The sequence below is a fragment of the Nyctereutes procyonoides genome, unplaced genomic scaffold, assembly GCF_905146905.1.
Source record: "Nyctereutes procyonoides isolate TBG_1078 unplaced genomic scaffold, NYPRO_anot_genome, whole genome shotgun sequence".
Lineage (NCBI taxonomy): Eukaryota > Metazoa > Chordata > Mammalia > Carnivora > Canidae > Nyctereutes > Nyctereutes procyonoides.
In genome coordinates, this window is record NW_026575145.1 from 22,204,860 (window position 1) to 22,230,732 (window position 25,873).

Below are 25,873 nucleotides of genomic sequence, written 5' to 3' on the forward strand. Positions count from 1 at the left end.
ATCCATGGTGTCAATTCCTTCCTGGCCCTGAGTCCAAGGAGGGTCCTGTGGTGGGCTGCAGGCGGCCCTTTCAGCAAAGCTCTCTGTTCACCCCCTTTCCCTGGTGCCCCAGATGGTGGGGCAGAAGAAGGACCACCAAAAAGCCTGGGCAAGGAGATGCCTCTTTATTGGTGCTGGAGCTGTTCCTGAGGAGGTTCGGCCTTGAGATACTCATGAGGATCCTTGCCCCCCTCCCCCCCACTACTTCCTCCTGCGAGGGATACTCTGTCCCAAGGGCACCTCTTCCATCAGCTTCTGCAGGAGAGAGAAAATGATAACACTGGAAGCCTAGAGCTCAGATGCAGGCTGGACAGGAGACTTGTAGAGTGTGGGTCAAAGGCGAGGCTGGGGGGAGGGAGGCTGTACCTGTAACAAGCGGGCATGGTAGGCAGGGGCATCCTCCCCTGCCACTGGCTGAGGGCGCACGTGCAGGTAGCGCTCAGCAGCCGTCTCCAGCTCCTCCACCTCATATAGGGTGGCTGGGTCCAGTGAGTGCGCGTTGATGAGGCTCACAAGATACTCTTTGTAGTGTGCCCTGCAGAGATGACAGGGTGGAGTATTTGTTCTTCTGTTTGGCTAATATATATTTTATATATATATATTCATGAGAGATGCAGAGAGAGAGGCAGAGACACAGCCAGAGGGAGAAGCAGGCTCCATGCAAGGAGCCCAATGGGGGACTCGATCCCGGAACTCCGGGATCACACCCTGGGCTGAAGGCAGATGCTCAACTGCTGAGTGACCCAGGGGTCCCTTATTTGGCTAATATTAACCAAGTGTGCCCCACACCTTGCTGGGCACTGGTGTGCTCAAACAGGACCGGGGACTCTTGCCACTTGTAGTGGTGGGTACCATCTCCCTGTGTGCACTGCTGGCTACTACCTAGCCACGCCCTTGCCCAGAGAGCCCCTCTCTCACTTCCCCTGCAGGACCTACCACAGCCAGAGATCCCCAGGTGTATCCCCCTGCCCCCAACTCCATGCCGTGCCTGACACTCACTGGCAGAGGCCAGCATGGCCAGCTGGAGTCTCCTTGCCACAAGCTTCATCCCGGAACCCATTAGGGACTTCCTTCTGCTCCATCACTCGGCAGCCACCTAAGGATAAGGGAAGGAAGGGACCCTTGTATTGGGAGGAGGTGACAGACCACAAAGCCCCCAGAGAAGAGGGGTATGAGGCATGGGAAACAGCCTCCAGGGAGGGGACTGCTCTAATGGTGTTGGGGTGGGAGAGGAGTGGGTACTTAGAGACACCATCATGGGAGACCAACTCTGACACAGAAGCAGAGGCCCTGCTTTTATCCAAGCTTGGTTTTGGTCCATAATCATGTACCCTCTTTTTTTTTTATTGTCGCATACTCTCAAGACAACTCTGGACTATGATCCTTTGTGCCTGGTTAACTCATGCTGTGAAGGCCTTATCTTATTGTAATAAGGGGTGGGGTAGATTAGAACCATATGTAACATCTTTCTGTTGCCCTCATGGAATCTAAAACAGTGCAACTCCTGAGTCTCATTAAATATTCCTTGAGTTAACAAATGAATCATTATCCTTTGGGAATGGGAGAAGAAAATCAGGATTAAGTGCCAAGTGCTTTAATATGGCCTCAAGTAAACAGCCGAGCTACAAAGTAGGGGTCTTACTCCCACGTCACAGATGGAGAAACCAGACCCAGTGAAACTGACCTGCCAAGAAGCCACAAGTGGGCACAGGCCAAGCTCTGAGCATGGACCCAAGCCTCCCCTTTACCCACAACACAGTGGGAGCCCGCCCTCACCCCTTCTCTGAGGCCTGTTCAGACACTCACCGCCAGGAACTGCCCGGGCCCCTGCTGGGGGTTCTGTGTTGAACATGACATTATTGTCCTGAGGAGGGGCAGATGGATGGGCGTTAGGTTCCCCTTGATGCCAGCCTACTGAATTGCCCAGCCCAGAGCCTTCCCTTTCTTGCCACCCTGTGCCTGGCCTTCTACCCTGGGCAATCTGCAAACCCAGCGTGGCTGGCCACCCCTGACCTGTAGCAGCTTCTGGAGCCGGAGAGCAGTCCAGTCCCGCAGGTAAAAGAGGCAGTCTCGTGGGTGGTGGCCATGCAGGGACTTTTTCACCCTGCAGTTAGGGTCTGGACATTTCTGGCGGAAACCCATATGGGAGAGGGGAAGTTGGAGACGGTTGGGGTCCTGGCTTCTCAGAACCCCTGTATGAGGGGTGTAGGGAAGAGGGGGGAAGATGGAGACATTGGAGGCAAGCAGGCAAGCAGAAGGGGAGAGGGAACAGAGAGAGGTGCTTCACACCCCCACTGGCCTCCCCTTTTCTTCCCCTAGGCTACTCCTTAGTGCCTTTGCCCCTCACACCCAATGGCAGCATCCCTCCCCCGCCCCCAATCCCTTCCATCCCTCTCCTCCAGGCTCACATTCTTGGCGTAAAAGGCATTGTAGCAGCCGCTGCAGAACTGGTGGCGGCATTGGGTGCAGTGAAAGTGCATGCAGCCTCCTCGGGCCAGTGCATATGAGAACTTGCACTTGGGGCAGTCTGTAAGGAACAGCAGGTCAGGGCTGGTGCTGCCACTGCTCCTGAAGGCCTTTGGGAAGAGAACCTCTGGCAATAACAAATGACTGGGCAGACAGGCCCAGTGGCACATCCTTACCAATGCCATTCTCCTGAAGATACAGGGCTAGGCCCTGGGCCTGGTATTCGGGGTCATTGTTGCGTTTCCAGTTCTGGAAATCCTCGCAGCTCCGGCCTCGGTGCTGCTCCTCCCACTGCAGGAGGGAAAGCAAGCTTCGCATGAAAGCTCCACCCTGGGCCCTTCCCAAGGACCCCGCCTCTTATACCTTGTGGGCCCTGGCTTTACTTTACAGCACTGTCATTCACTGTTTGCTCCAGTCTTAAACTGAGGGGCCAGGCTTGGTTCTTTCACCTCTTTGTACTAGCACACATTCACCGGCAGGTTGTATTTCCACCCCCCTAAACCTACCTCAGCCCTGTCCCCTTTTCCTTCATCCCTGCTGTGGCCACCCTACGCCAGGCCAGGTCAGGTCTTGCCTTGGTTACTGGTGTCTCTACCTCCACTCCTGCTCACCTGTGGCCATAGTGCCTTGGAGAGCATAAGGCAGGCAGCTTCAACAGTATGGGCAGTGTTCTAGATCTGAGATTCAGTGATAGGGTCTTGGGTGGTCATTTTATTATTGTGTTTTATAACACAGATGTAACTTTTTGGCATTAGAAGTTAAACTTTTTAGAATATGTGCCATCAAAGTGAGCAATCAAATGGCAAACTTTTTATTTTATTTTTTATTTTTTTAAATGGCAAACTTTTTAAAAGGCAAATGAGATAGTATCACCCCTTGGTTAGTCTTAGAATAAAAGGCAAATACCTGCCTCACTTGGCCTCACGGCCTTTCCTGATCTGGCAGCTAGCTCCTCTCCAACCACCTGCCACTCTCACCCTTGCTCTTGGGGCTCCAGCCACACAACACTTTTTCTGACTTTGGACTTTCCACGTGTTGTTCTTTCTGTCCCGAATATCCTTTGCATAGTTGGCTTCTTCTTAACTTTCAGGCCTGAGCTTAAATTAAACCGTTTTAGAGAAGACTTGTCTGACCTTTCCATCCCAAGTAGGTGTATTCTGTTATTCCTAATCTCAGATTCCTGTTTTCATAATAGAATTTATGCTATGTGTACTCAGGCTCTCTCTCTCCCTCACTGCCTTTCTTGCCTTCCTTCCCCACTCTTCTCCTCACCTTACCTTTCACCCTCCCTCCCTCTCTCCCTCCTTTCCTGACTACTCTGTGAGCTCTTTGACCCCAGAGCTCACATCTGTTCCATGCTTCAGCATACCCCGAGTCTGACAGAATACCTGTCAGTAGCTTAGCAAGTTACTCTGAAAGGATGAATGGGCCTCACCTGGCGCTTACAGCGCACACAGAAGGTCTGGTGACACTGGGGACATGTTGCCTCCAGCTGCTCCCGTTCATATATGAAGCCAAAGGAGCACTGTGGGTACAAAAGTATAAAGCTACCTGAGGCCTGATCTGGCACCCTGCCCTCCTCCCTGCCCCCTCCAGTCAGCTCCCCTGGGCAGGTCACTTACTTGGGCACACCACAAGAATTTGGGGTCCCGCATGAGCACACCCTCAGTCAGCTTCTTGTGAAACAGTGCATAGGCATCTGGCTCCAGGCTCTCCCGAAGCTGGGGACAGGATGCATAAGTGGTGGATGGGCAGGGTTCCTGTTCAAAGCCAGGGCTCCCTGAGTCTTAGGGACTGCAGTACCTGGATGTCAAGTGTAGAAAAGTAGCTGAGCAACTGCGTGTCATCGGTGAGGTCAGGGCGGCCACAGGCGGGGCACACCATGTCTGTGATGTGTTTCTCCTTCAGGGCGATGGTGAAGTGCTGGCGGAAGCAGTCGGGACAGATGGTGCACTCACAGGAAGTCAGGGCCTGCATCTGTAGGAGGAGGCAGGGGGAAGAGGGGGTCTGAAGCCACAGCTGCCAGCAGTGGGGAAGGGGCAGTAGCCAGGTGTTTACTGGAAACCAGGGTCTGATTAACAACTGGCCAATGTGGGAACCTCCAATAAGTGCCTAGCAGGGAATCTGAATGTCTGAAGACTGTGATGGAAGAAAACAGACAATCCTGAGGCCTCAAGGAAATGGAAGAGTGCCCTCCAGAGGCATTCATGTTAATGGAAAGCAAACAAACAATATGTCTGAATGGACAAAACTAGAGATGGAGAACAGACTGGTTGTTGTCAGGTGACAGGAAGAAGGGAAGAAAGCTGCAGCCATAGAGGGGTTGTACAAGAGGGTTACTTTAACGGTGGTGGAACAATCTGAATCTTGGTGGTGACATGAACCTATAAGCAGAATAAAAATGGCACAGAGTGGGGATCCCTGGGTGGCGCAGCGGTTTGGCGCTTGCCTTTGGCCCAGGGCGCGATCCTGGAGACCCGGGATCGAATCCCACGTCGGGCTCCCGGTGCATGGAGCCTGCTTCTCTGCCTCTCTCTCTGACTATCATAAATAAATAAAAATTAAAAAAAAAGAATATGATTTTAAAAATGGCACAGAGTGGGATCTCTGGGTGGCTCAGCGGTTTGGCGCCTGCCTTCGGCCTGGGGCGTGATCCTAGGGTCCTGGGATCGAGTTCCACGATGAGTCCTTGTATGGAGCCTGCTTCTCCCTCTGCCTGTGTCTCTGCCTCTCTCTCTGTGTCTCTCATGAATAAATGAATAAAATCTTAAAAAAAAAAAAAAAAGGCACAGAGCCACACACTCATCCATGTGAAAAATGAACAAGGTCTGCAGTCTAGCTCATGTGGTACCAGTGTTTACTTCCTGGTCTTGATATTGTACAGTAATTACAGAAGATGTCACCAATGGGAGAAGGGGGGGGGTAAAGAGCACGCAAGACTCTATACTATTTTTACAACTTCCTGAGAATCTACAATTATTCTAAAATAAAAATTAAAAACATAACAAAACAAAAAACAAACAGAGCCAGCCTAACTAAATTGGACTGTATCTGGCCCACAAACTGCCCTTCTGGCCTAGAGTAAGCAGTGGTCTGCTCCGACCAACCACATATTTGATGATGAAATTAAAGAATTACTGGTAATTTTTTTGTTGTGCCAATGATGTTTGTGGCTGTGTTTTCAAAAACTTCTACCTTTTAGAGATACAGGCTGAAGTATTTACATGTTGACTAGATGATGCCTAAGATTTGCTTTGAAAATATTTTTTTTTTAAGATTTTATTTATTTAATCATGAAAGAGACAGAGGCACAGGCAGAGGGAGAAGCAGGCTCCATGCAGGGAGCCCGATGTGGGACTCGATCCCGGGTCTCCAGGATCACGCCCTGGGCCGAAGGAGGCGCTAAACCACTGAGCCACCCAGGCTGTCTGCTTGAAAGTAATTTTGGGAAAAAAAAAAAAAAAAAAGAAGAAAGAAAATAGAAAATAATTTTGCGTGTGTAGATGGAATAAAGATTGGCGACATATTGATAACTGCAGAAGCATGGTGATGAATACATTGCGGGGGCATGGAGGAAGAAATCCTACATTTTGTGTTTGAAATGCTTCATGGTGGCACAGTAAAAATAATGGTGGCCAGGGACACCTGGGTGGCTCAGCAGTTGAGCATCTGCCTTTGGCTCAGGTCATTATCCCGGGGTCCTGGGATCAAGTCCCATATCGGGCTCCCCGCAAGGAGCCTACTTCTCCCTCTGCCTGTGTCTCTGCCTCTCTATATCTCTCATGAATAAATAAATAAACCCCCTAAAAAAAATAATAGTGGGGGCCAGGAGGTGGTTTATTCCTGCCCCTCCCTTCCTAGATGCCATCAGGAGCACATGGGCAACTGCAGAGTAGAAGACAGGGCCAGAGACAGGGGCTGACATGGAGCAGGGTGCAAAGGGAAGAGTGTCATCCTAAGGCCAGACACTTTAAGGCCAGACACAGTAGGGATGGATGTGCTTACCCGGTTGCGGGGCAGGGCCCAGCCGCACACAGCACACTCCTGGGCAAGCAAGCGGCGCAGGAAGGCCCGGTCCTGGCTGTGCCTCACAGCTTCCACCACATCTCCCAGCTCATAATTCCTGGGTGTCTCCTGCAGCAGTGACAGTGCCAGCTCTGCTCGGCCCCAGCTGGGGAGGGCGTAGACTGCCAAAAGCCGTCTGACCAGACTCTACAATGTGATTCGAGTACAGGGGGAAGAAGTGGCTGTCAGACCCCAAGAATCCTACCCTCACCCTTCCCCCTGCTCTTCCAAGTGGATTCTCCTCCTAGTACCTGCTTATCTGGCCCATCCCAGGAAGGAGTGAGATCAAGGCCCTTGTCCCAGAGGCGCTGATGGAAGGGCTCTAGGCGCTGGCGCTGTAGTTCTGTCAGGGCCCGTGCCACATCACCACCATGCTGGAACAATGCTTGAAGAGACCCCTCCTCGGGCCCAAAGCCCAGGGACCGGAGTTCCTGCACCTATGAGTTGCGGGTAGAGAGGAGTGAAGAGGGAGATGGCAAGGAAAAGAGTGTGAGAGGCTCTGGGACCCATAGTCCTCAACCCTGTCCACCCTCCTGCCAGCACAGCGGGTACCTTCCTCCGCCGGGCCCTCACACACTCTTCCACAGCTTCATCAAGATTGCCATGACGGTCCAGCCAGGCTTTCCGGGCCTCCTGACAGGAAAAGGCACCCAGCCCCGGGTCCTGCTGTCCTGCCAGCTCGGCCACCATTTCCAGCACGTAGGGCAGCTCCGAGCGCAACCATTGCAGGGGCACCTCAGTGCCTGAGTACTGTAGAGCTGAGAAGATCTCCTCTGGACAGGCACCTGCAGCTTCCCCTTCCTAAGGCACAGTCCCACCCGGACAGATGGCCCATCAGGAAGGACACCCTCCAGCCACCCTCAGCCCGAACCACAATCCTGACAGCGATCATGTCAGCAGTACATGGTATGATATTTGTCATGTGAGAAGTGTTCAGTAAGAGGCAGCTGCTGCTAACAACAGCAAGTTTTGCAAGAACTTGTATTAATCCATTGTAGCTTTTCCCTTTCCCTACTAGCTCAACCCTACCTCATTCTAGGCCTAAATCCTCACCCGGATCTTCATCACTAGTTGGAGACCTTCCTCCCGCATCTTGTCCTGGCGCTGCTTCTCAGGGTCCCCACAGTAACCGGGCAGGGGGGCACTGAGGCATCGTGGAGGCCGTGGCTCAGGAAGTCGCTCTTCCAAAGAGCTGGCATGGAGCTGGGGGGCCTGCTGTACCAGGATGGGGCTGCTGGTCCGGTTGCACATAGCACACACCCAGCCAGGGCCCGAGTTGCAGAAGGTACAGTGAATACAGTACCAGACTGGAGGCTGGGCAGAGGAGAGCAAAGTATCCCCCTGCTGGGAAGGCAAAAAGTATTACCCAATTGAAGGCTGGCTGAGGCCCAAATGTAGGGAGCTGGGGGGAAAGACACAGAGGAACTCAAGAAAACAGGAGAGGAGGAAATAGAGAATGGCCTGGGTGGTGACAGGTGCAAAGAAAGAGCTGGAAGGAGTAGGTTACCTGAAGGGGCTGCAGGCAAATGCCAGTATCCCGAGAATCCACCACCAAGCTAGGAGGCTGAGCCAGCCGAGGTCGCTCACAGATGGCACACAGCACAGCTGCTGCCTCATTCTCAAAGGTGCAGCTCTGGCAGGCCCAGCGACCCCGTGCAAGCTCAGGTTCTAGGCCCCCAGTTCCTTGGGAACCCTCAATCCCCAGCCCCAACCCCTTACAGCCTCGGGGCCGATCACAGGCCACACAGAGCACTGCCCAAGATTCATTTAACATGGCACAGGCAGCACAGTGCCAGGGCAGACGGGCATTTGCAGGATCAGGGGAAGCTTTCAGGGGAAGCACAAGAGAGCTGTCTCCCAGGGCCAGCAGGGATGCTGACTGAGGCCGCAGTGGAGCTAAGGCAGGTAAGCTGTAATGAAAAAGCAGAGGTGGTCTGCTGAGGGGCCCTGGTGCCTGGGTCCCTCTTTCCCGGGCATCCCTCGTTCTCTGTGGGACAACACAGACCCTGTCCCTTGCATATGCTGTTTTGTCTGGAACACTCCATACCCACAGCCTATTCAACACTTAAATTATAACTTAAAGCTCATATCTTCGCTGATGGATATTCCTAACTTGGGGCCTGACTCATACTAGGTGCTTAGAAATCCTACTGATTGAGCTAGTCTTTTAGGCTAGGTTCCTCCTCTTCCTATCTTATTTGCACAACATAATAAACCTATCTTGCTGTGACTGCTACTTGCTTGATATGTACCTCTGTGACCTCTTGGAGGGCAGTAACTGGCTGCTTGCCTTCTATTAAAGTCTTTAACGTAGAAACTGACGTATAGTAGATATATATGTAACTCTTAAATTCTCTCAACTTCACTACTATCCAGAAGAGAAGATCTCTCACCTGGGAGTCAGGTGGGTGGCTTGGGAGCCCCCCGGCAGGGTCTGACGGAGGTGATGGGCACGGGACGGGTGTCCATGGAATAGGCGATCACAAGCTGGGCACAAGGCCTGTTTACAGGTTGAACAGTGCAGTGTGCCTGGGGCAGAACCACAGAGGAAGCAGGGACCAGGAGTGGAGCCTGGAGAATAGGAGAAAGAAAAACTGAACATCTTTCTGAAAAAGACCAGTTACATCTGAATTTGCTGTGAAAGGGAACAAATCAGACTACTTTTCAACATATCCAGAAGCGAGGAAACAATTTTAATCTCTTTTAAAGGGCAAAGAAGATAAACAGAGGAGGGCCTCAAATTTCCATCAATATAGTCTATTAGAAACCGCTCCCACCCCCCTTCATAGGACAAACGATACCTGGGGCAGAGGGTGTGGTGAGGGGGCCAGGAGCAATCTCTCTCAGTAAGGGGGCAAACTCTGAGAGCTGCAGTATCTGAGAAAAAAAAGGGCAGGGCAACTGTGTGTCCCAAAACCCCTTTCCCCTTTGGTCATAAGGTCTTAAAGCCCCATCTCTACCTTCCTTACATCATCCTCAACCTTGTCTTCCAGCAGCTGCTCCAGTGCTTGTTGTCTTGGGTGAGTATTCTGCAAACAAGGTATGAAGCATTCCTACCTGGAACCCTAGGACAAGGCCCTCCCTCAAAGCCCTGGTCTCTCAACATCCACAGGAAGAAGAGTATGGGGAGTTCCCAGGTTGCTATGGGGACTATGTCCATGGTTCAGCACAGCATGAAGGGCCCCAGACTGCCTCTGGGAGTGAGGGTGGGCTCCCCAGATCTGGTATTTAAGTCCTCAGGACTAGAGACACTTCAACATCTCACCTGTAACAGCAGGCTGAGCTCTGTCCGAAGCAGCAGTACTTCTAGTGTGACCGTAGCTACTTGGTGCTCATCTGGCTCCTCCTGCCCCTCAGGGAAACTCAACCCATCTGGCTGCTCCTCTGTGTAGCCATACAATCGCAGAACGTCCCGGCCCCCCTACCGCATATTCGAACCAGTCACCCACCAAGCCCCCTTCTCAAAAGGGCTGGACCCCTCCCCATTAAGCACAGCCTCAGGCTCTTTCTAACCAACCCCGTAGCCCAGGCCAAGTCCCCTTCTCCCATAAGGGGCCCAGGGGCTTCACCTGCACAGCATCCACCGTACTGCGGAAGACAGGGTTATTAAACTTGACCCCGCGCCAATACCGGGGCCGCTGAGGGCTGAGAAGGTTGCGGCCATATTTCTCCAGGATGTTCAGGGCCGTGGACAGGGTGTTGAGGTAGTTTCGGGGCTGGGAGCAGTCAGAGAGCGGAGAGCTGTGAGTCCCACCCTGGGCGCAGGTCCCCTGTCCTCCTCCCGGGCGGGGCCGGGCCTCACCTCCCCGTGAGCATTGCAGCGGACCAGGCGTGCGGCGTCCAGCTGCAGGTAGCGGGCTGCTGGCGGCAGGGATGTGACCAGTAGCGGCCGGAGCTGCTCTACGGAAAACACCTGCCCGGAATCCTTCCTCAGGGCGCTCGACAGCTCCTCGCGGGCCGCCAGGAAGGCCCGCTCCTCCTCCCCCGGCATCCTGAGACAGGAGTCAGCCCCAGCCGCGTCGCCCGCCGGGACCTGGCGCAGGCTGCGCGCGGCTTGAACGCCACCCCTCCCGCCCGGTGTCCGGCTTCGCGGCCCGACTCGGTCGGCAAAGCCGCCCCAGGTCACGCAGGCCACGGTCACTCCTCGGCCCCGGGCCCTGCGCCAGGGTTAGCCGGGAACAGGAAGTACTAACGAAGAGGGCGGGATCGCGACCTAGTTTCAGGGGAAGGGGAGGGCTTTAAGGTTAGGACAGGGTGGGGGGTCAGGAAACCAGGGGGCGTGGCCAAGAGGGAAGCCAGGGCCCAGCCAATGAGAAGGGCAAGTGGTCCCTGGCTCCGCCCCCCGAGCGCCTGGGCCCTAAGCGCCCAACTAGCGCGTCCCCGCCTTGGTTCCCGACGGCCGTAGGCGCGGGGTCCCCTCGTCTCCCTCAGAACCTCCTCTATCTAGACCAGTCAGTCTACCTTGCTCCGGTACCCACCGGGGAAGCCCCGCTCTGCCGGGACTCAGCTTCGGCCGGTCTGGGCCCTACTCAAGCGAGTCCTGGCCCTCCCCTAGTCGGACCTGAGGAGGCAGAGCGCCCTCCCGGAGGGGTTCCCTGAGACTGCCCCCTTCCGTGGCCCTCCTCGCCCTCCTCAGCCTCAGGCCCTCCCTCCCACTTCCACTCTGATCCCTCTCGGGCCCCTCCCTGCAGTCGGGCCTCCTCGGGGGAGCCCCGCCACCCAACACTCCCTTTCCCTACTCTCCAGCCCCTCCCACCCCAACTCTGGACTTCCCTGTGACCGCCTTTACCTCTCCCTGGAAGCCCCTCCCCTTCTCCGAGGGGCCCCTGTGGTTATCCCAGCCCCTCCCTCGGACAGCCCCTGGGCTTGCGACCCAGGCCGCGCCGCCTCTGCTAGCCGCAGCTGGCGGAGAATGACTGAGGGGCTGCCTGCCGCTGGCGGCCTGCCAGAGGGAGGGGGAAAAGAAGGAAGGGGGCGGGGCTGAGGGGGGCGGGCCTGGACTTGTGGAGTGAAAGCGAAAGGCCGGCGGCGAGCCCGGAGACCCAAGATCTTGCAGCTGGAGCAGCATGGCCAAGCCTTGTGCGCTGCGCCTGAGCGGGGAAGCCCGCAAACAGGTAATGGGGGATCGGGAGGCCAGGAAAGGGCCGGGGAGCCCTCCTGGATGGAGGCCAGGCTGGGTGCTCCAGGGGACCAAGGCCGTGCCAGAGAACTCGACCTCTCCTCAGTGCTTTCACTTCTCCCGGCGGGGATTCCCAGATTCTTGCCTTCTGGCCAGTCTCTGCACTGAACCCGGGCTTCCAGGGAGATCTGGCTTGTGGTAGGGAGGGCCTGGGCCAAGTTGGAGGGCATCCGTTTGTGAGTGGGATCTCACTCTTGACAACTGAGACCCTTAACCAACATCCGGGTACTGCTCTCTGTGCAGGTGGATGTCTTCAGGCAAAATCTTTTCCAGGAGGTAAGTCTTCTAGATGCAAGCGATTTGACTCGGAATCTTAGACTAGTACTTGAGGGCAGAAACCTCTCAGAGTGACCCCCAAATCCATCCTGGGCCCTACTTCCCTTATCAGACCTTCACCCAAGGCTCCTAATTATTGATCTCTACCTTTAGTTTGACTCCTCTTAATATTCTCTCTACTTCTGCCACTTCCTCTCCCCTCTTTTGGTGTGGAGTGAGAAGGTGTGGCCCCAAAGTCCTAACCTTGGTCTGCCAATTCCCAGCTTGGGCAAGTCCCTTCACTTCTCATGGCTTCATTTCCTTATTTGTAAGTATTAGAGTCAATGATTTACGAGGACCCTTCCAGTCCTACTTCTCAGACACCTCTGGAGCATCTTCCGAGATTTCCCACCCTTGCAATGTAACCCACAGGCAGAGGAGTTCCTCTACAGGTTCTTGCCACAGAAAATCATACACCTGAATCAACTCTTGCAGGTGAGTGGTGGGGACCCCTCCCACCCCATCCCAAGGCCTCTCTCCTCTCCACCCACCCCCTCTAGCTAACAACTGGGCTCAGCATGCAGAGAACAGTTATGAGGGGTGGACTGGAAGCGTTAGGATGGTGTGAGGCCTGAGCCTGGGCAGAGGGTGGGTGGGCTGCTTGGAGCGAAGGCTGTGACTCAGAATGAGGGGCATAGGCTGGGCCACCACTGACAGGAGCTCTGTGCAGGAGGACTCCCTCAATGTGGCTGACCTGACCTCTCTCCGGGCCCCGCTGGACATCCCCATCCCAGACCCTCCACCCAAGGATGATGAGGTGAGGCACTTAGGATGCAAAGCTAAGACTATAAACCAGGTGGAGATGATGGGCCTCCAACCTCCCAAGACTTTCCTGAAGCTACTGTCCCCCCCTCTTTTTTTTCTTTTTTTTTTTTTTACCTTAGATGGAAACAGATAAGCAGGAAAAGAAAGAAGGTAAGAGAGGAAGGGGTGGCTGGGGAAGAAGAGATGGCACATTGCTAGATGAGAAGGGGCCTGAATGCCCTCTTTTTCACAGTTCCCAAGTGTGGCTTTCTCCCTGGAAATGAGAAGGTTCTCGCCCTACTTGCCCTGGTTAAGCCAGAAGTCTGGACTCTCAAAGAAAAATGCATTCTGGTAAGCCTGGGAGAAGGAGAAAGGGAAGACAAGCCAGGCCAGGCCCTCGTCTCCTTTGGAGATGCAAGTCTTTCACTCAGGGACCTGTTTCTGAAATAGGAAACCTCCTCTGGGCTTTGGGTTTGGATACCTTGGGTTCTCATTCTGCTAGACCTCTGATTTCACAGTGATATCCCTGTAATCAGAGCCTGCTGTGTCCACCTCCATATTGTCAGAGCCCACCTCTGTACTAGGTACACAGTGCAGGTGTTGTGCCATCATGAGTTGGTTTGGAGCCTGGGTCCTAGGGGCACCTGGGTGGCTCAGTGGTTGAGTGTCTGCCTTTGGCTCAGGTTGTGATCCCGGGGTCCTGGGATCAAGTCCCGTATCAGGTTCCCCTCGGAGAGCCTGCTTCTCCCCCTGCCTATGTCTCTGCTTCTCTCTTTGGGTCTCTCATGAATAAATAAATAAAATGTTTAAAAAAAGAGAAAAAAAAAAGCCTAGGTCCTAGAGACTGCTTGGGCTCAAATCCTGAGTCTATACTTACCTAGCTGGTTATCTTAGGTAAGTTTCTTGGACACTTTGTGACTCAGTTTTTTTCATCCTTTGAATAGTAAGAACATGTATCTTTAAAAGTTGTTGTAAAGATTAAATGAGATCTATATAGCACAGTGCCTGGTACAGTAATAAGTCCTCAATTAAATATAGTTATTAGGAAGTGGCAGCTAAAAGGAAAAACCCAGTAAGTTTGTTGAATGATTCCTACATAATCATAACTCAGGTGATCACATGGATCCAGCACCTGATCCCCAAGATTGAGGATGGAAATGACTTTGGGGTGGCAATCCAGGTAAGAAAAGGGTGTATGAGGACATTGAGAGCAGGGAGAGACTTAGGGAGTGAGGGGTAGGAATAGATATGATCTGGGAGGAGGAGGAAGTTGGTGGGTGAAGGAGGGAGGAGACGAAGTGTTTTTCTTGCCTCCCATTTCTCTCTCTCTCTCTCTCTCTCTCTCTCTCTCTTTAATCACAGGAGAAGGTGCTAGAGAGGGTGAATGCAGTCAAGACCAAAGTGGAAGCCTTCCAGACAACCATTTCCAAGTGAGGGCAGCTGGAGGACCAGCATGGGCGGCTGCAGGGACATTTCTTTGGGGTTTCCAAAGCAGGGCAATCCTATCAGAACAATGGGGAGCCCTGGAAAGGGTCTGGAAGAGTTCTCTCTCATTACCCATTCTCGTGTTTATCCTCTTGCTTTTGGCAGGTACTTCTCAGAACGTGGGGATGCTGTGGCCAAGGCCTCTAAGGAGACTCATGTAGTGAGTAGTCATCAGCCTCTTAGCTGAGGCTGGCTGGGGGTGGGGCAAGGAAGGAGGGGCTAGAGGTCTTCTTTGTCTGTTTTCTGACCTTCCCAATATGGAAAATATTAAGCCAAGAGCATTGGCTCAAAAAACTGATTTGGGATTCCAAAACCTTGACCCCATTCTCTGCTGATCCTGTGGGATTCCATTTCTTGGTGCTGAGAAGGGGCTCATCCTCAAGTTACCTATTCCCTATATGAGGAAACCAGATTAATGTCCCAACCTCTCATGGGGCTGACTCAGCTTTGCCTCCCACATCCCAGATGGATTACCGGGCCCTGGTGCATGAGAGAGATGAGGCAGCCTATGGGGAGCTCAGGGCCATGGTGCTGGACCTGAGGGCCTTCTATGTGAGTATGGAATAAGCCCCTATGGGAAATGGTTGAGGGGATAGGGGAAAAGCCAAGAACCTGACTGCCATCCTTCTGGCTTTCTTCCAGGCTGAGCTTTATCATATTATCAGCAGCAACCTAGAGAAAATTATCAACCCAAAAGGTGAAGAGAAGCCATCTATGTACTAGTTCAGGGAAAAAAAATAAATGACCTATGATTGTGTGGATTACCTCTGGTGTGTGTCATTTGTTCAGAAGGCATTTATTGTCACCTATGTCCAGATACTGAATGTGAATCTACTAGTGGGAAAGAGAGGGGATGCCATGACAGCAAAGATGAACGGGAAGCCTGTCCTGTTCTTCTTTCTTAAGAAAGAAGTCATTGTGAAGAACAGAGTGGAGATTGTGACATGTCATGACAGCCATATAGGTAGCCTGTATTTGGGGATTTCGCAAGATCATTTCCATCTGGGGGGGCTCATGAGTGCTTCCTGGAAGAAGTGGCATTTGCACAGATCTCTTATAGGAATAAGCAGGCTTTGGACTGAAAGCTGAGCAAATCTGGAGAAAGCTCTGGGGCTGAGATCAGGGAAAGAAGAAAGAACACTCATCATCAGCTCAGAGCAAGCCTGAGTGAGGTTTCACTGGGAGAATTATGGGTGAAAGGTGGGACTCCTTCTCAAGAGTCGACAAGGGCAAAAAACACTCCCAAGACACTGTGTTGAAGGAAACAATATCGCAGGACATAAAGGGAAGGATGGGTCTGTAAATTTGTTCTCTTTCCCCCTCCTTCAGCCAATTACCTCTTTCACTTCTGCAGAGCCTACATTAAGGAAACCAAGGGCCATATATCCTGGGTGGCAAAAGTAACACAGCTCGTTAGCGATGGAGCTGGCCTACAGTACAAATCCACTCATCCTATAGTAGGAGCAAGGCAGTCCGCTTCGTGCCCAGGTTCCGAGATCCAGCGCCCTGGGACACCCGGCGCCGGGCGCGCGCTCCACCCTGCTGGCTTTGCTGGGCCTGCGGGAGCGGGCGGCACAGGTATCCGACCCAGCCATCCTCAACCCTGGGCCGCAGTCGAGTAGCCTAGCCAATCAGCGTGCGGGCGGTCCTCTCTAGTTTTCTGTGGTTCGCGGGAGACGAAGGCGGGGCAAGGTTTGGAGGCGGCCGATGATTGGGCAAAATGAGAACCTTTGAGCCTATCAAGGAGCACCGTGTGGGCGGGCCTCCAGAAGCGGGCGCGGCTCTGGGCAGCCGGCTGGAGTCCCCCCAGCCTCGCGCGGATCTGGGGCCGCCCCCTGGGGGCGGGCGGGGGCGGGCGGGGGCGGGGCTCCGCGCCGCAGCCTGCTTACCCGGCCGCCTACGTTCCGGGCCGGTGGGGGCCGGGGGCCGGGCGCCGGGCGCCGGGACCCGGGTCCCCCGGAGCGGGCGGGCTGTCTTCGACCGGAGCCAGCGTCACTGCCGAATCTAAGCTAGGGGGCGGGGGGGAGGGGCCAAGGAAGGCGCCGGGGCGCCGCAGGGAGCTTCGCGGACGCGAGCTGGGGCCTCGCTCGCCATGGGGGAGGTGGAGATCTCGGCCCGGGCCTACGTGAAGATGTGTCTGCACGCCGCGCGGTACCCGCACGCCTCCGTCAACGGGCTGTTGCTGGCGCCCTCGCCGCGGTCGGGGGAATGTCTGTGTCTCACCGACTGTGTGCCCCTGTTCCACAGCCACCTGGCCCTGTCCGTCATGCTGGAGGTCGCCCTCAACCAGGTGCCGCCGCTGGACGCCCACCGACCGCCGCGAACCCCCCTAACACCCTTAGCCCAAGCCCATCCCCGGCCTTGGCAGCAGTGCACACCTCCAGGGCGGGCCGCACGATTGAGTTTCTGATGGCCCCTTTCCCACGGCAGGTGGATGTGTGGGGCGCGCAGGCCGGTCTGATAGTGGCTGGGTACTACCATGCCAATGCAGCTCTGGACGACCAGAGGTGAGTGGAGTAGCCGGAGGCAGAAGGCTAAGGGTTACGGGATGAGGGATCGAGAGAACTCTTGGTCATTCCTTCCATTTTTCCTTCGTCACATGGTTAGGAGCAGGGACTATATCCACCAGGCATTAGGCTGGGTATGAAGGAGCTCCCTGGAAGAGCTGTGGTGGGGGTGGGGAGGATAGCTGTGTATCAGTACAAGCTGGCACCTGATTTGAACTGAGGTGGCTGGCCTGGCCAAGTGCTAAAAGAGCACAGAGGAAGCCCAACCAGTAACTTTTGGGGGGAAAATTTTTCCTTATGTAGAGAAAAAGTTTTCTACTTTTGTATTAACCACGTATCTGGATCAAATTATGCAGTTTTGTAATTTGCCTTTCCCTCCTCAGTAAGTATCTGCCATCTTTCCATGTCTACACCAAAAAATTTATCCTAATAGCTATATAGTATGAGTATGGATGTACTAGGATTTATTTAATGCCTTAAATATTGAGGTTGTTTCCTTTTTTTTTTTTTTAATACACTGTCCAATCATTACAGTAAATTCTTTATAAGTGGAATTTCTGGGTCAGCATACATATAATATACTGTTTAAATTTGGGTGGCTATGCCAAATTACCCTCCCAAAAGATGACCTTTGATTTTCACCTTGACTAGCAGTCCCGAGCACCTGTTTTCCACTGCACTCAAGCATTAAGTAGTTATGTATGAAACTTCTAGCAGGTCTGACCCCCCAGGCCAGCTACAGGGAAAGGCCATCACGGTACCATCATCGAGGAGATCTGGGAAATCCAGCTCAGATGGATAGGGTCCACCCATAGTCAGCTCCTCACTCCTCTGATCTTCCCTTTACACAGTGCTGGGCCCCTGGCCTTGAAAATTGCTGGGCGGATTGCAGAATTCTTCCCTGATGCAGTCCTTGTTATGGTGAGTTTTGGGTTTCTGGGTGGGGAGTTGGTGAGAAAGTAGGAAGGGGGATCCTTGAAACCCTCACCAGCCTTTCCTTGTCTGCACAGTTGGACAATCAGAAACTGGTGCCTCAGCCTCATGTGCCCCCTGTCATTGTCCTGGAAAACCATGGTCTCCGCTGGGTCCCCAAGGACAAGAACTTGTGAGTGCCCCACTCCCTCCACTTCTTCTTGGAAGCCCACAGCTCCTGGGCCTCCTCTGTCCTTGATCTTGCCCCAAGGGTCCATCTCTAGATGCTAATCTCTACCAAGTGTCTGGCCCCACTGCCTGCTGAGTTTGACCTCCACGGGGGTTATTATTTCAGAGTGATGTGGAGGGACTGGGAAGAGTCACGGCAGATGGTGGGAGCACTCCTGGAGGGCCGGGCCCACCAGCACCTTGTGGACTTTGACTGCCACCTTGATGACATCCGGCAGGACTGGACCAACCAGCAGCTGAACACCCAAATCACCCAATGGGTTGGTCCCACCGATGGAAATACCTGAGCCAGGGCTGGGGGGTGGGATGGGGAGGGTCAGGATCTAATAAAGAGACTGGGCTGAAGGACAATGGTATGACTATTTATTGTGCCTGGGAGGCGAGGGGAGGGAGAAACCTCAATGGGCTGAAGTTGGGGAAAGTCTGGAGTCCTCAGTAGAAGATAGGATAGTCTCTGCTGGACCCATTACAGAATGAAAGGAGGCTCTCAATAGATCATTCCTTTTGTTTCTCCCCTGGGCTTCTTGAGCTTCTCAAAGTTCTTCAAGATGATGTCATATAATACAGCCTACAGGGCCAGAGAGGAGTGGGGGTCAGCCACAGGCCCCCAATGGCTCCAGTGCCCCATATCTAGCATTATGGAGATGCTAAGCTCTGTCACCCTTCACCCCCAGCCTACAGGGTCAGGGAGTAGGTGGCCTGGGAAAGCTGCCTCTACCCATCCCTGCCCTCACTTCCTCACATAAGCATTGCGGATCTCCATGACCATCAGCCGGATGTCCCGGTACTCTGCCTCATCCAGCTCGTGCACCAGCTGCCGATAGTCACCCTGTGGGAGAGCTGGGTCAGGCCAGACTTCAGATGCATCCTTCCCCCACCCATGTACCCTGACTTAGGCCTCACCTACCACATGGGGCTGCTTGGCTGCTTTGGTCACAGCATCACCCCGCTCAGAGAAATACCTGTGGGAAGTAGAAGGGTATGGAGTGGGAGAAAGAAGAGGGAGCCCAGGGCTCTGTGCAAGGCAAAGGCAGAGTGTGAATGCAGGTGCCGGTGGGCAGTCACTCACTTGGAGATTTGAGTGTGGAAGCCTTCCAGCTTGGTGTGAAGAGCGGTCATCAGCTCAAACACCTTCTCCTGGGGGAAGAATGCAACGGGGAAAGTGGAAAGCATCGTGGACTGGAGCAGTAAGAAGGGCAGAGGAGTGGGGTAGCGCTCTCACCTGGACAGCCACTCCAAAATTGTTTCCATCTTCAATCCGAGGTATCTGTAGCTGCAACCAGGTGGTGACCTGGGAGGAGGGAAAGGCATCAAAGCCACATCAGCTCCCTACCTAATTTCCAGGTTCCTGTCCTGTGCTTCCCTGCCCACAGTGGGTGAGGGAAATATGCCAAGTCTGTCCTAAGCCCCAGGGCCTACAATTCTGGCTGCATTTGCTGTGCTCTCTGGCTCAGGCCTGGCTGGTGCTAAGTTCTACCTAGCAGGAACCAAGGAGGACAAAGGATTTGATCTGAAGCCTAGAGATGGAATTGGGAGGGCTCACCAGGTTGAGTTGTTCAATGACATCCTTGATCTCAGGCTTTAGACGCTGAAGGAGGACCACAATCTTCTCATTGCAGTTCACTGGGCCACAGGGAGGACCTAGGCAGTGGGCAACGGGGTCAGTCACCAGGCTGGGACTGTGTGAGGGCAGGGAAGAGCTCCTGGGAAGTGAGACTCAAGTCCCTGCATAGTGGTACCTTTGTCTTCATCTTCCCCTTTCTTCTTTTCATCTTTTTCTTCCTTCTGCAGGGAGAGAGGAGCTCTTGGGAGTCAGGCTGAAGGCTGATTTTCCCCATGATTGGGCCCCTCCTCCCAGCTCTTCCCAGCTTGCCTCCTGCTGTTTCTTTCGTTCCTCTTTCTCTTTCTCCTTGACTGGATCAGGTACTGGGATGTCCAATGGGGCCTTCAAATTGCTCAGGTTGGCTTCATTGAGAGCTGGCTCCTGGTGCAGGGTGGGAGGAGGGCTGGAGGCAAGGGCATCCCAATCACCTCGCTCTGACGGCCCCCCAGACTCTCCCCTTGACCCCTCTCTCTAGCTTTTTGCTGCCCCTAATACCTTTAAAAATGCATCCAACTCAGAAATCTTCTTGGGGAAGTAGCTCCCCAGCAGGTTCTCTGTCTGTGTGTGAGGTGGGGTAGGGGAAAACGGAGGTCAGAATCAAATCTTCTTCGAGGCAGTGAAGCAGGGCTGACACTGCCCAGCAAGGAAGGGTTGAGCAGTGGGCGTTAGGTAGGGGTGGGGTGCTGATGGGGCAGGTCTTACCTTGGTACACAGGTCTTCACGGAACACGTCCACCTGTGGGACACAGGCAGCCCTTCACACACCTGGCTTTATGGCCAGTTCACTTGAGGACCGTTCCCTTAGGGTTTTGAAGGGCCTGACCTGGGGACGGGTGGAACGCATCCCGTGGGGTTGGGGAGGGTGAAGTGGGTCCCCGTGGGGCTGGATGTGGGGGATGAGAACATTCCTGGTGGTGAAGGGCGAATGGTCCAAGTGAGAACAGATCGCTCCGGTCTCCTGGGCTGTACAAGGACGGGTGTAAGAGCCTCTGCGACTGGGGCGGGGACGGGGTGCCTTGTGGAGTGGCCGGGGGCCCTCCCGTGGGAAAGGCCACGAGGTGGCGGGGCAGCTTCGCGCCCCGTCCGTGTGTGGCCCCGGGCCCCGCGCCAGCGCACCTCCCCTCCACGCCAGCTCTCCGCTTCACCGCGCTCCGCTGGACCTCGGCCGCCGGCCTCTCCCGGCAGGCGGACCTCGCCTGTCTCTGCCCGGGCACAGGTGCTCCTGGCACCGAGCCTCACCGGGGCTCCTACCGACCTGGACCCCGACCCGCGACGGGGGCTGGGGGCGGGGCACGACGCCTGCAGCCTCTCGGAGCCACGCCTCCCTAGCGGGCCCTTCCTCGAACCCGCAGCGCTCACCTTGGCTTGGGCTTCAGGCTGGACCCTGAGCGTGGCCATAGCCGGGGCGGGGGGCCTAGCGCCGCACGAGACGCGGAGCGTGCACGGGGAAGAGAAAGCGAAAGCGGCGCCCGCCGCCGGCTCGGCCTTCCTGGGGAGCGGCCCGCGGCGGCGCTGGAGGGGGCGGGGCCAGCCCCGGAGCCGAGCGGGCGCGGGCGCGGGCGCGGGCGCGGGCGCGGGCGCGGGCGCGGGCGCGGGCGCGGGCGCGGGCGCGGGCGCGGGGCGGCAGGCCGGCCGGGCGCCCCCTGCCGGCCGCGAGGAGCGCTGCCACCGCCTCCCGCGCCCCAGCCCGCCTCCCCTCCCCGCCCTGCTCTCGAAGCCCAGCCTCTCCCTCCCCGCCTCCTCGCTTCCCGCCTTTCGTCCCCAAGCCTACGGCCGCCACCCCCGCTACTTCTTGCCTCGCCTCCCCGCGCACCGCGGCCCCGCCTCCGGGAGCCCATAGGCCGGCCACTCGGCCAGTGCCCGCCTCCCACCTGCCTGCTCCCGGACTCTGGTTCCCTTGTGTCCCTGCCCGGCCTGGGACGGTGATAAGCCTTATCTGGCTCCTTTCCATCTTTTCTGGCCTCCCTGCCCTAGTCCTGGCTCCACGGGCATCGTCTGACCCATGCGGTGACATTCAGCCGCTGTCACCTCTTCAACCCAGGCCCCGTCAGCTCCCTCCTGATCCTTATTGTGGATTACACCCCTCTCTACTCTCCACACAGACCTCTCCAGCTTAAAGCTCTTTCCCAATTTCCTGTTTACCTTAGAATGAAATCTAAAGGGCTTTCCTGGCCCAGAAGGCTCGCCTGGACTGCCTGGCACCTGTTCTCCTTCAACTTCACTTTGTACTGCTTTGCCGTTTTCCTTACACTTGCAAATAACCAGGCCTTCCATTGTTGCTTAAACCTGTTGTGTCGCGTATCACCTTCATTCCTGCCTCAGGCCTTTGGCCTTACCAGTCCCTTGGCCTGACACACCCTTTCCCTGCCTGGGGTTGTCATTAGGTTCTCAGCTCAAATGTCACCTCTCCAGAGGTAACTCTCTCCATCATCCTTTATAAAGTATCTCCCTGCCAAGTCTCCATTACAAACCGACCTGGTTTAGTACATTCATAGCACTGAGCTCTCTACTAATAGCTCTCTACTATTACTATTTAATTTGGGGAGGGGGGACATAGTGTGGTTTAGACCAGGGTTTGACAAACTTTCCCTGTAAAAGGCCAGATAGTAAATAGTTTAGGCTTTGAGGGCTGTATGGTGTCTGTAGAAACTACTTAACTCTGCCATTAGAGCAGGTAAATAGCCATACCTACCTAAATGAATTAGCAGGGTTAGGTTCTAATAAAACTGTCTATGGACCCTGGAATTTTAATTCTGTGTCATCTTCACATACCATAAAATATTATTCTTTGTTTTTTTTCGATCATTAAAAATGTAAAAAAACCTTTCTTAACTCTCAGGCCATACAAAGTCTGGCCACAGGAGGGCTGTAGTTGCTAGTCCTTGGTTTAGAACACAGATGGTGGACCCATACCGCCTGGGTTTCTAATTCTGGCTTTAATATCTACTAGCTGTGAACAAGTCACTTAACCTCTGTGCCTCGGTTTTCACAACTGTACAATAGGAACACTACCAAACCCACCTAATAGTGTTGTTATGAGGACTAAATGTCTTGGTTTATTTGAAGAACTTGGAGACACTTAGAACTCTGCCTGACACATAGTAAGCACAAGAGAAGTGTGTGCTATTATTTGTGCATTAATTATCTGCTTCCCCCACTAGCCCCTAAGCCCCCAAACAGCAGCAACCTTGTCTTTCTTATTCCTTTTTTTTTAAAGATTTTATTTATTTATTCATGATACTCACACACACACACACACACAGAGAGAGAGAGAGAGAGGCAGAGACACAACACAGGCAGAGGGAGAAGAAGGCTCCATGCAGGGAGCCCGATGTGGGATTCGATCCCGGGTCTCCAGGATCGCGTCCTGGGCCAAAGGCAGGTGCCAAACCGCTGCGCCACCCAGGGATCCGTCTTTCTTATTCCTAAGGCATGGGAATTATGCTTGGCTCAAAAAATACCTGTTAGGCGAATGTGCCCAGGCAGGCAGGCCCTTAAGGAAGGTGGAAGAGGGATTCAGTGGAGGAAGCAGAAAAAACAAATCAACCAGGCTGGAGATGAAGCACCTGCTCTATGGGAGTGCTGCCCATATCCAAAGGGCACTTTTATCTGCTCTAGCATTGCCATTCCTTGACATCGGAGGCCCCCCAGAGAGCTTGAAGTCTGCAAGGACTGGGAGACTTGAAAGGATACCAGGAGGGATGGAGATCAAGCATAAGGAAGGACATTTATGGTCACTAACAGCAAGGAATGACCGAGGAACTGAGACTGCCTGACTCCCTTCTTACCCTTCCCACCCTTTTTGAGCCCCCCAACCCCCCTCCCCAACCAAATGATGAGCAGAGCCAGAGCTAGGCCTCATTTCCCTTTATTTCCTTCAGTTATGCTTGCGGCTGGAGTGGGGCCGAGGGAAGAGCCCGTGGCCCGGGCTCCCTGGAGACCAGGGCTGATGATACCAGCTGCCATAGGTGAGGTACCAGGCAAAGGTGCCAACCGCGGCACCCACCACCTTGTGAGTATACTGGTGGAAGTAGATGACGGTACAGAGCAGCAAGAAGTTCCAGAGGCCCAGCAGCAGCACGTTGAGCAGGAAGACAAGGCGAAGGGGGGCCCCGGCTGGTAGCCCATGGGCCAGATACTTGGCGAACACTGCGGCTTCCTCGGCCATGAGCAGGCAGCAGAAGGTGAGCAGGAAGGTGTGGGAGGAGACCGTGTAGCCCCGCCACTGGTGGCCAGCCGCCAGGCAGCTGCGGCGGTCTGGAAGCTCGTGGAGCAGCAGGCCCTGGGGCAGAGGCTCGAAGCAGGAGCCGGTCAGGTCCTCGATGAGCAGGAAGGCCCGGCCGGCCCCCCGCCACACCGCTGCCCCCACCACCAGCCGGCTCAGGTGCCGGGCAGTCACTGCCACACGCCGAGTAGCCAGGAACACCACCAGCAACACGAAGCCCCCCAGGAAGGTACATGTCCAGCCCCATGCTGAATTCACAAACTTTCTGTGGGCACAGAAGAAGGGAGACTAGCTACTGAGACCCCTCCACCCCAGCTTCCACGCCATCTGTGTTCCCACGCTGCTCCGTCCCCAGTCCTACATAGTATCACCCGTTGCTCCCCCCCTTCCTCCCCATCCACTTAAATTTTGTCAGCTCCTTAGAGGTCCATTCATCCTTCCAGGAGCCACATTTGCTCTTTAGCCCTGCTTCTGATTTCCCCTGTACCCCATGACTCTGTTCCCCTCCCCCCACCTCCCAATTTCTCCTCAACCACTTAGCCTATTTTTAGTGTCCAGACTGGCAGGAGGACAGAAACCTGGAGGTGGGAGCTGGGATCCCAGAGTGCAGGGAGCCGGCGCCCACAGCCTCCAGCAGACTCACATGTTGAAGAAGTTGCCATGGCTGGCGAAGATAGTCCGAGGGTTGACATGGAACTGCAGAAGGGGCCCAAAGATGACCACTGCTGCCAACCAGGCATGGTAGAGGCGCCGTAAGCAGGGGCTGCCCAGGAGGCGGGCGGCCTGTTCACTTCCAAAGTACAGCAAGGCAGAGGCCACCCAGAGCAGCACCTTGACCAGGCAGCCCAGCAATGCCCGGATTCGGGCCCCGGCCCCCAGCCCTGCCCCCACTGCCGGCCCCCGCTCCATGTTCCCTCCCTCCCCGCTAACCGCCTGCTCTGCTGGGCAGCTGAGGAGGGGCTGATGGGGCCCCCCCTGGCCAAGGACAGGCAGTGACAGGTGTGGCAGACACAGGGCAGAGCCCTGTTGGCAGCTGGCAGGCGGGGGGGAGAGGGGCGGGGGGCAGTAAGGGACCAGGGCGGAGGGCTGCCACGTCAGCAGGGTCCTAGCTTTGGATGTGTGTCCTGACAGTGGCCTGTGTCCTTTCCTGTTAGCCCTGTGTCCCCACTCCAACCATGTTCTGGTTCATGTCAGAGGGCCAGGCCTGCTGTTCGGTGTCCTGTCCACAGTCTTCCTGGGTCTCCCTGTCTGTTTGGTCAGCTGGTCACTCCCACCCCACCCCACCCTTACCATGTTTGCTCCGCAGGGAAATCAGGGGTCCTGAAGATTCAAACTAACCAGACCTTGGAAATTATTATTATTTTTTTAAATCTGTGTCTGCCTCATCATCAGTGTGATCCGGCTCCTCTCCTGAATTCTGAGGGCAAGAGCCTGCCGCTGCAGGATGCACAAGGTGGCTGTGCACGGTACTGCGTCCAGCTCAGGCTGGGGAGGCACATCGGCAGGGGTATCCACTTAGGTGCACTGGACCCTAGGGCCTTGACCTAGCCCCAGGCCCTGTCTGGTGTGAAGGGCTCTGAGGGGCTCGTTTGGCCCTATGCAAACCATGGTGGTTATGCAATGCACAAGCCATCAGATCTAAGATGGGATCACTCTTTGGTATGTTTATTATGACAGCCAACAGATGAAACTCAAGTGTCCTGTGGAAGGTGTACTATATGAGAGATGGTGGTGGCCCAGGTTGGACTTTCAGAACCCCAAAGATTAGGCTTACTGCCACATGATGGGGATTGAGGTGGGGGAAACCCTACAAGGGAAATCCCCAGCTTGGAGCCCATCAAAACCTTAGGTGTATCCTCCAACTGGTTACCCTGGGTCCTGAGCCCTACATTGGCCTCCCAGCCTGACCCCTGGGGCTAGAGCCACAAGGCAGAGAGCGAACTACCCAAGGGATGTCCCTGTCATTCAGTAACTGTTCTGAGATCCCTTTTTGCTATCCTTCCTCATTCCTCAGAATTGGTGGGATTTCAGAGCACAGTAGAGGCTCACAAAGTAGTGAAAGGAATGAGCAAGCAAGTACCCCTG

General features: G+C 54.8%; 5 protein-coding genes across 7 annotated transcripts; 2 read left to right on the forward strand and 3 right to left on the reverse strand.

Annotated features, from left to right (window-relative positions):
• Positions 1–126: 126 nt before the first annotated feature.
• Positions 127–11,387, reverse strand: RNF31 (ring finger protein 31). Of its 3 annotated transcripts, none has more exons than XM_055309171.1 (21): positions 10,373–11,387; positions 10,140–10,286; positions 9,836–9,991; positions 9,540–9,599; positions 9,372–9,447; positions 8,964–9,141; positions 8,078–8,480; positions 7,624–7,914; positions 7,123–7,371; positions 6,822–7,007; positions 6,511–6,717; positions 4,309–4,482; positions 4,128–4,226; positions 3,941–4,030; positions 2,682–2,796; positions 2,448–2,566; positions 2,053–2,166; positions 1,846–1,903; positions 1,039–1,135; positions 406–574; positions 127–294 (listed from the first exon to the last, which is right to left on the reverse strand). In XM_055309171.1, the coding sequence occupies exons 1-21, from the start codon at positions 10,559–10,561 to the stop codon at positions 241–243; spliced, it is 3,231 nt and encodes a 1,076-aa protein (XP_055165146.1). In that variant the 5' UTR covers positions 10,562–11,387; the 3' UTR covers positions 127–240. The 3 variants fall into 3 exon arrangements, with proteins under 3 accessions (XP_055165146.1, XP_055165145.1, XP_055165147.1); XM_055309170.1 differs by having other exon boundaries at positions 9,531–9,599; XM_055309172.1 differs by lacking the exons at positions 127–294; positions 406–574; positions 1,039–1,135; positions 1,846–1,903 and having other exon boundaries at positions 2,097–2,231; positions 9,531–9,599.
• Positions 11,388–11,541: 154 nt separating this feature from the next.
• Positions 11,542–15,057, forward strand: PSME2 (proteasome activator subunit 2). Its single transcript, XM_055309174.1, has 11 exons — positions 11,542–11,684; positions 11,993–12,025; positions 12,437–12,499; positions 12,735–12,821; positions 12,949–12,979; positions 13,062–13,159; positions 13,920–13,988; positions 14,171–14,238; positions 14,399–14,453; positions 14,759–14,845; positions 14,936–15,057. The coding sequence occupies exons 1-11, from the start codon at positions 11,637–11,639 to the stop codon at positions 15,014–15,016; spliced, it is 720 nt and encodes a 239-aa protein (XP_055165149.1). The 5' UTR covers positions 11,542–11,636; the 3' UTR covers positions 15,017–15,057.
• A 1,140-nt stretch (positions 15,058–16,197) lies between these two features.
• On the forward strand, positions 16,198–18,312 carry EMC9 (ER membrane protein complex subunit 9). Its single transcript, XM_055309012.1, has 5 exons — positions 16,198–16,583; positions 16,724–16,800; positions 17,652–17,721; positions 17,811–17,905; positions 18,068–18,312. Exons 1-5 carry the CDS (start codon positions 16,386–16,388, stop codon positions 18,246–18,248), a joined length of 621 nt encoding a protein of 206 aa, XP_055164987.1. The 5' UTR covers positions 16,198–16,385; the 3' UTR covers positions 18,249–18,312.
• On the reverse strand, positions 18,303–21,098 carry PSME1 (proteasome activator subunit 1). The gene is made up of 11 exons (XM_055309011.1): positions 20,923–21,098; positions 20,267–20,299; positions 20,060–20,122; positions 19,835–19,945; positions 19,701–19,746; positions 19,505–19,602; positions 19,184–19,252; positions 19,031–19,098; positions 18,869–18,923; positions 18,704–18,790; positions 18,303–18,529 (listed from the first exon to the last, which is right to left on the reverse strand). The coding sequence occupies exons 1-11, from the start codon at positions 20,959–20,961 to the stop codon at positions 18,449–18,451; spliced, it is 750 nt and encodes a 249-aa protein (XP_055164986.1). The 5' UTR covers positions 20,962–21,098; the 3' UTR covers positions 18,303–18,448.
• A 2,317-nt stretch (positions 21,099–23,415) lies between these two features.
• Positions 23,416–25,033, reverse strand: FITM1 (fat storage inducing transmembrane protein 1). The gene is made up of 2 exons (XM_055309269.1): positions 24,432–25,033; positions 23,416–24,053 (listed from the first exon to the last, which is right to left on the reverse strand). The coding sequence occupies exons 1-2, from the start codon at positions 24,695–24,697 to the stop codon at positions 23,441–23,443; spliced, it is 879 nt and encodes a 292-aa protein (XP_055165244.1). The 5' UTR covers positions 24,698–25,033; the 3' UTR covers positions 23,416–23,440.
• Positions 25,034–25,873: the final 840 nt, after the last annotated feature.

Excerpts from the sequence above, each read along its gene's own strand:
- RNF31 (XM_055309170.1), bottom strand. The coding sequence starts at position 10,561 with ATGCCGGGGGAGGAGGAGCGGGCCTTCCTGGCGGCCCGCGAGGAGCTG. Across the intron at positions 9,600-9,835 it reads AGCTCAGCCTGCTGTTACAG|AATACTCACCCAAGACAACA; the intron begins GTGAGATGTTGA and ends CCTTGTTTGCAG. Across the intron at positions 1,136-1,845 it reads GGCCCGGGCAGTTCCTGGCG|GTGGCTGCCGAGTGATGGAG; the intron begins GTGAGTGTCTGA and ends CCTTATCCTTAG.
- PSME2 (XM_055309174.1), top strand. The coding sequence starts at position 11,637 with ATGGCCAAGCCTTGTGCGCTGCGCCTGAGCGGGGAAGCCCGCAAACAG. Across the intron at positions 12,026-12,436 it reads GGCAAAATCTTTTCCAGGAG|GCAGAGGAGTTCCTCTACAG; the intron begins GTAAGTCTTCTA and ends TGTAACCCACAG. Across the intron at positions 14,454-14,758 it reads CCTCTAAGGAGACTCATGTA|ATGGATTACCGGGCCCTGGT; the intron begins GTGAGTAGTCAT and ends CCCACATCCCAG.
- EMC9 (XM_055309012.1), top strand. The coding sequence starts at position 16,386 with ATGGGGGAGGTGGAGATCTCGGCCCGGGCCTACGTGAAGATGTGTCTG. Across the intron at positions 16,584-16,723 it reads TGGAGGTCGCCCTCAACCAG|GTGGATGTGTGGGGCGCGCA; the intron begins GTGCCGCCGCTG and ends TTCCCACGGCAG. Across the intron at positions 17,722-17,810 it reads CTGATGCAGTCCTTGTTATG|TTGGACAATCAGAAACTGGT; the intron begins GTGAGTTTTGGG and ends TTGTCTGCACAG.
- PSME1 (XM_055309011.1), bottom strand. The coding sequence starts at position 20,961 with ATGGCCACGCTCAGGGTCCAGCCTGAAGCCCAAGCCAAG. Across the intron at positions 20,300-20,922 it reads AGCCTGAAGCCCAAGCCAAG|GTGGACGTGTTCCGTGAAGA; the intron begins GTGAGCGCTGCG and ends TGTGTCCCACAG. Across the intron at positions 18,791-18,868 it reads CAGCCAAGCAGCCCCATGTG|GGTGACTATCGGCAGCTGGT; the intron begins GTAGGTGAGGCC and ends GCTCTCCCACAG.
- FITM1 (XM_055309269.1), bottom strand. The coding sequence starts at position 24,697 with ATGGAGCGGGGGCCGGCAGTGGGGGCAGGGCTGGGGGCCGGGGCCCGA. Across the intron at positions 24,054-24,431 it reads CATGGCAACTTCTTCAACAT|AAAGTTTGTGAATTCAGCAT; the intron begins GTGAGTCTGCTG and ends CTGTGCCCACAG.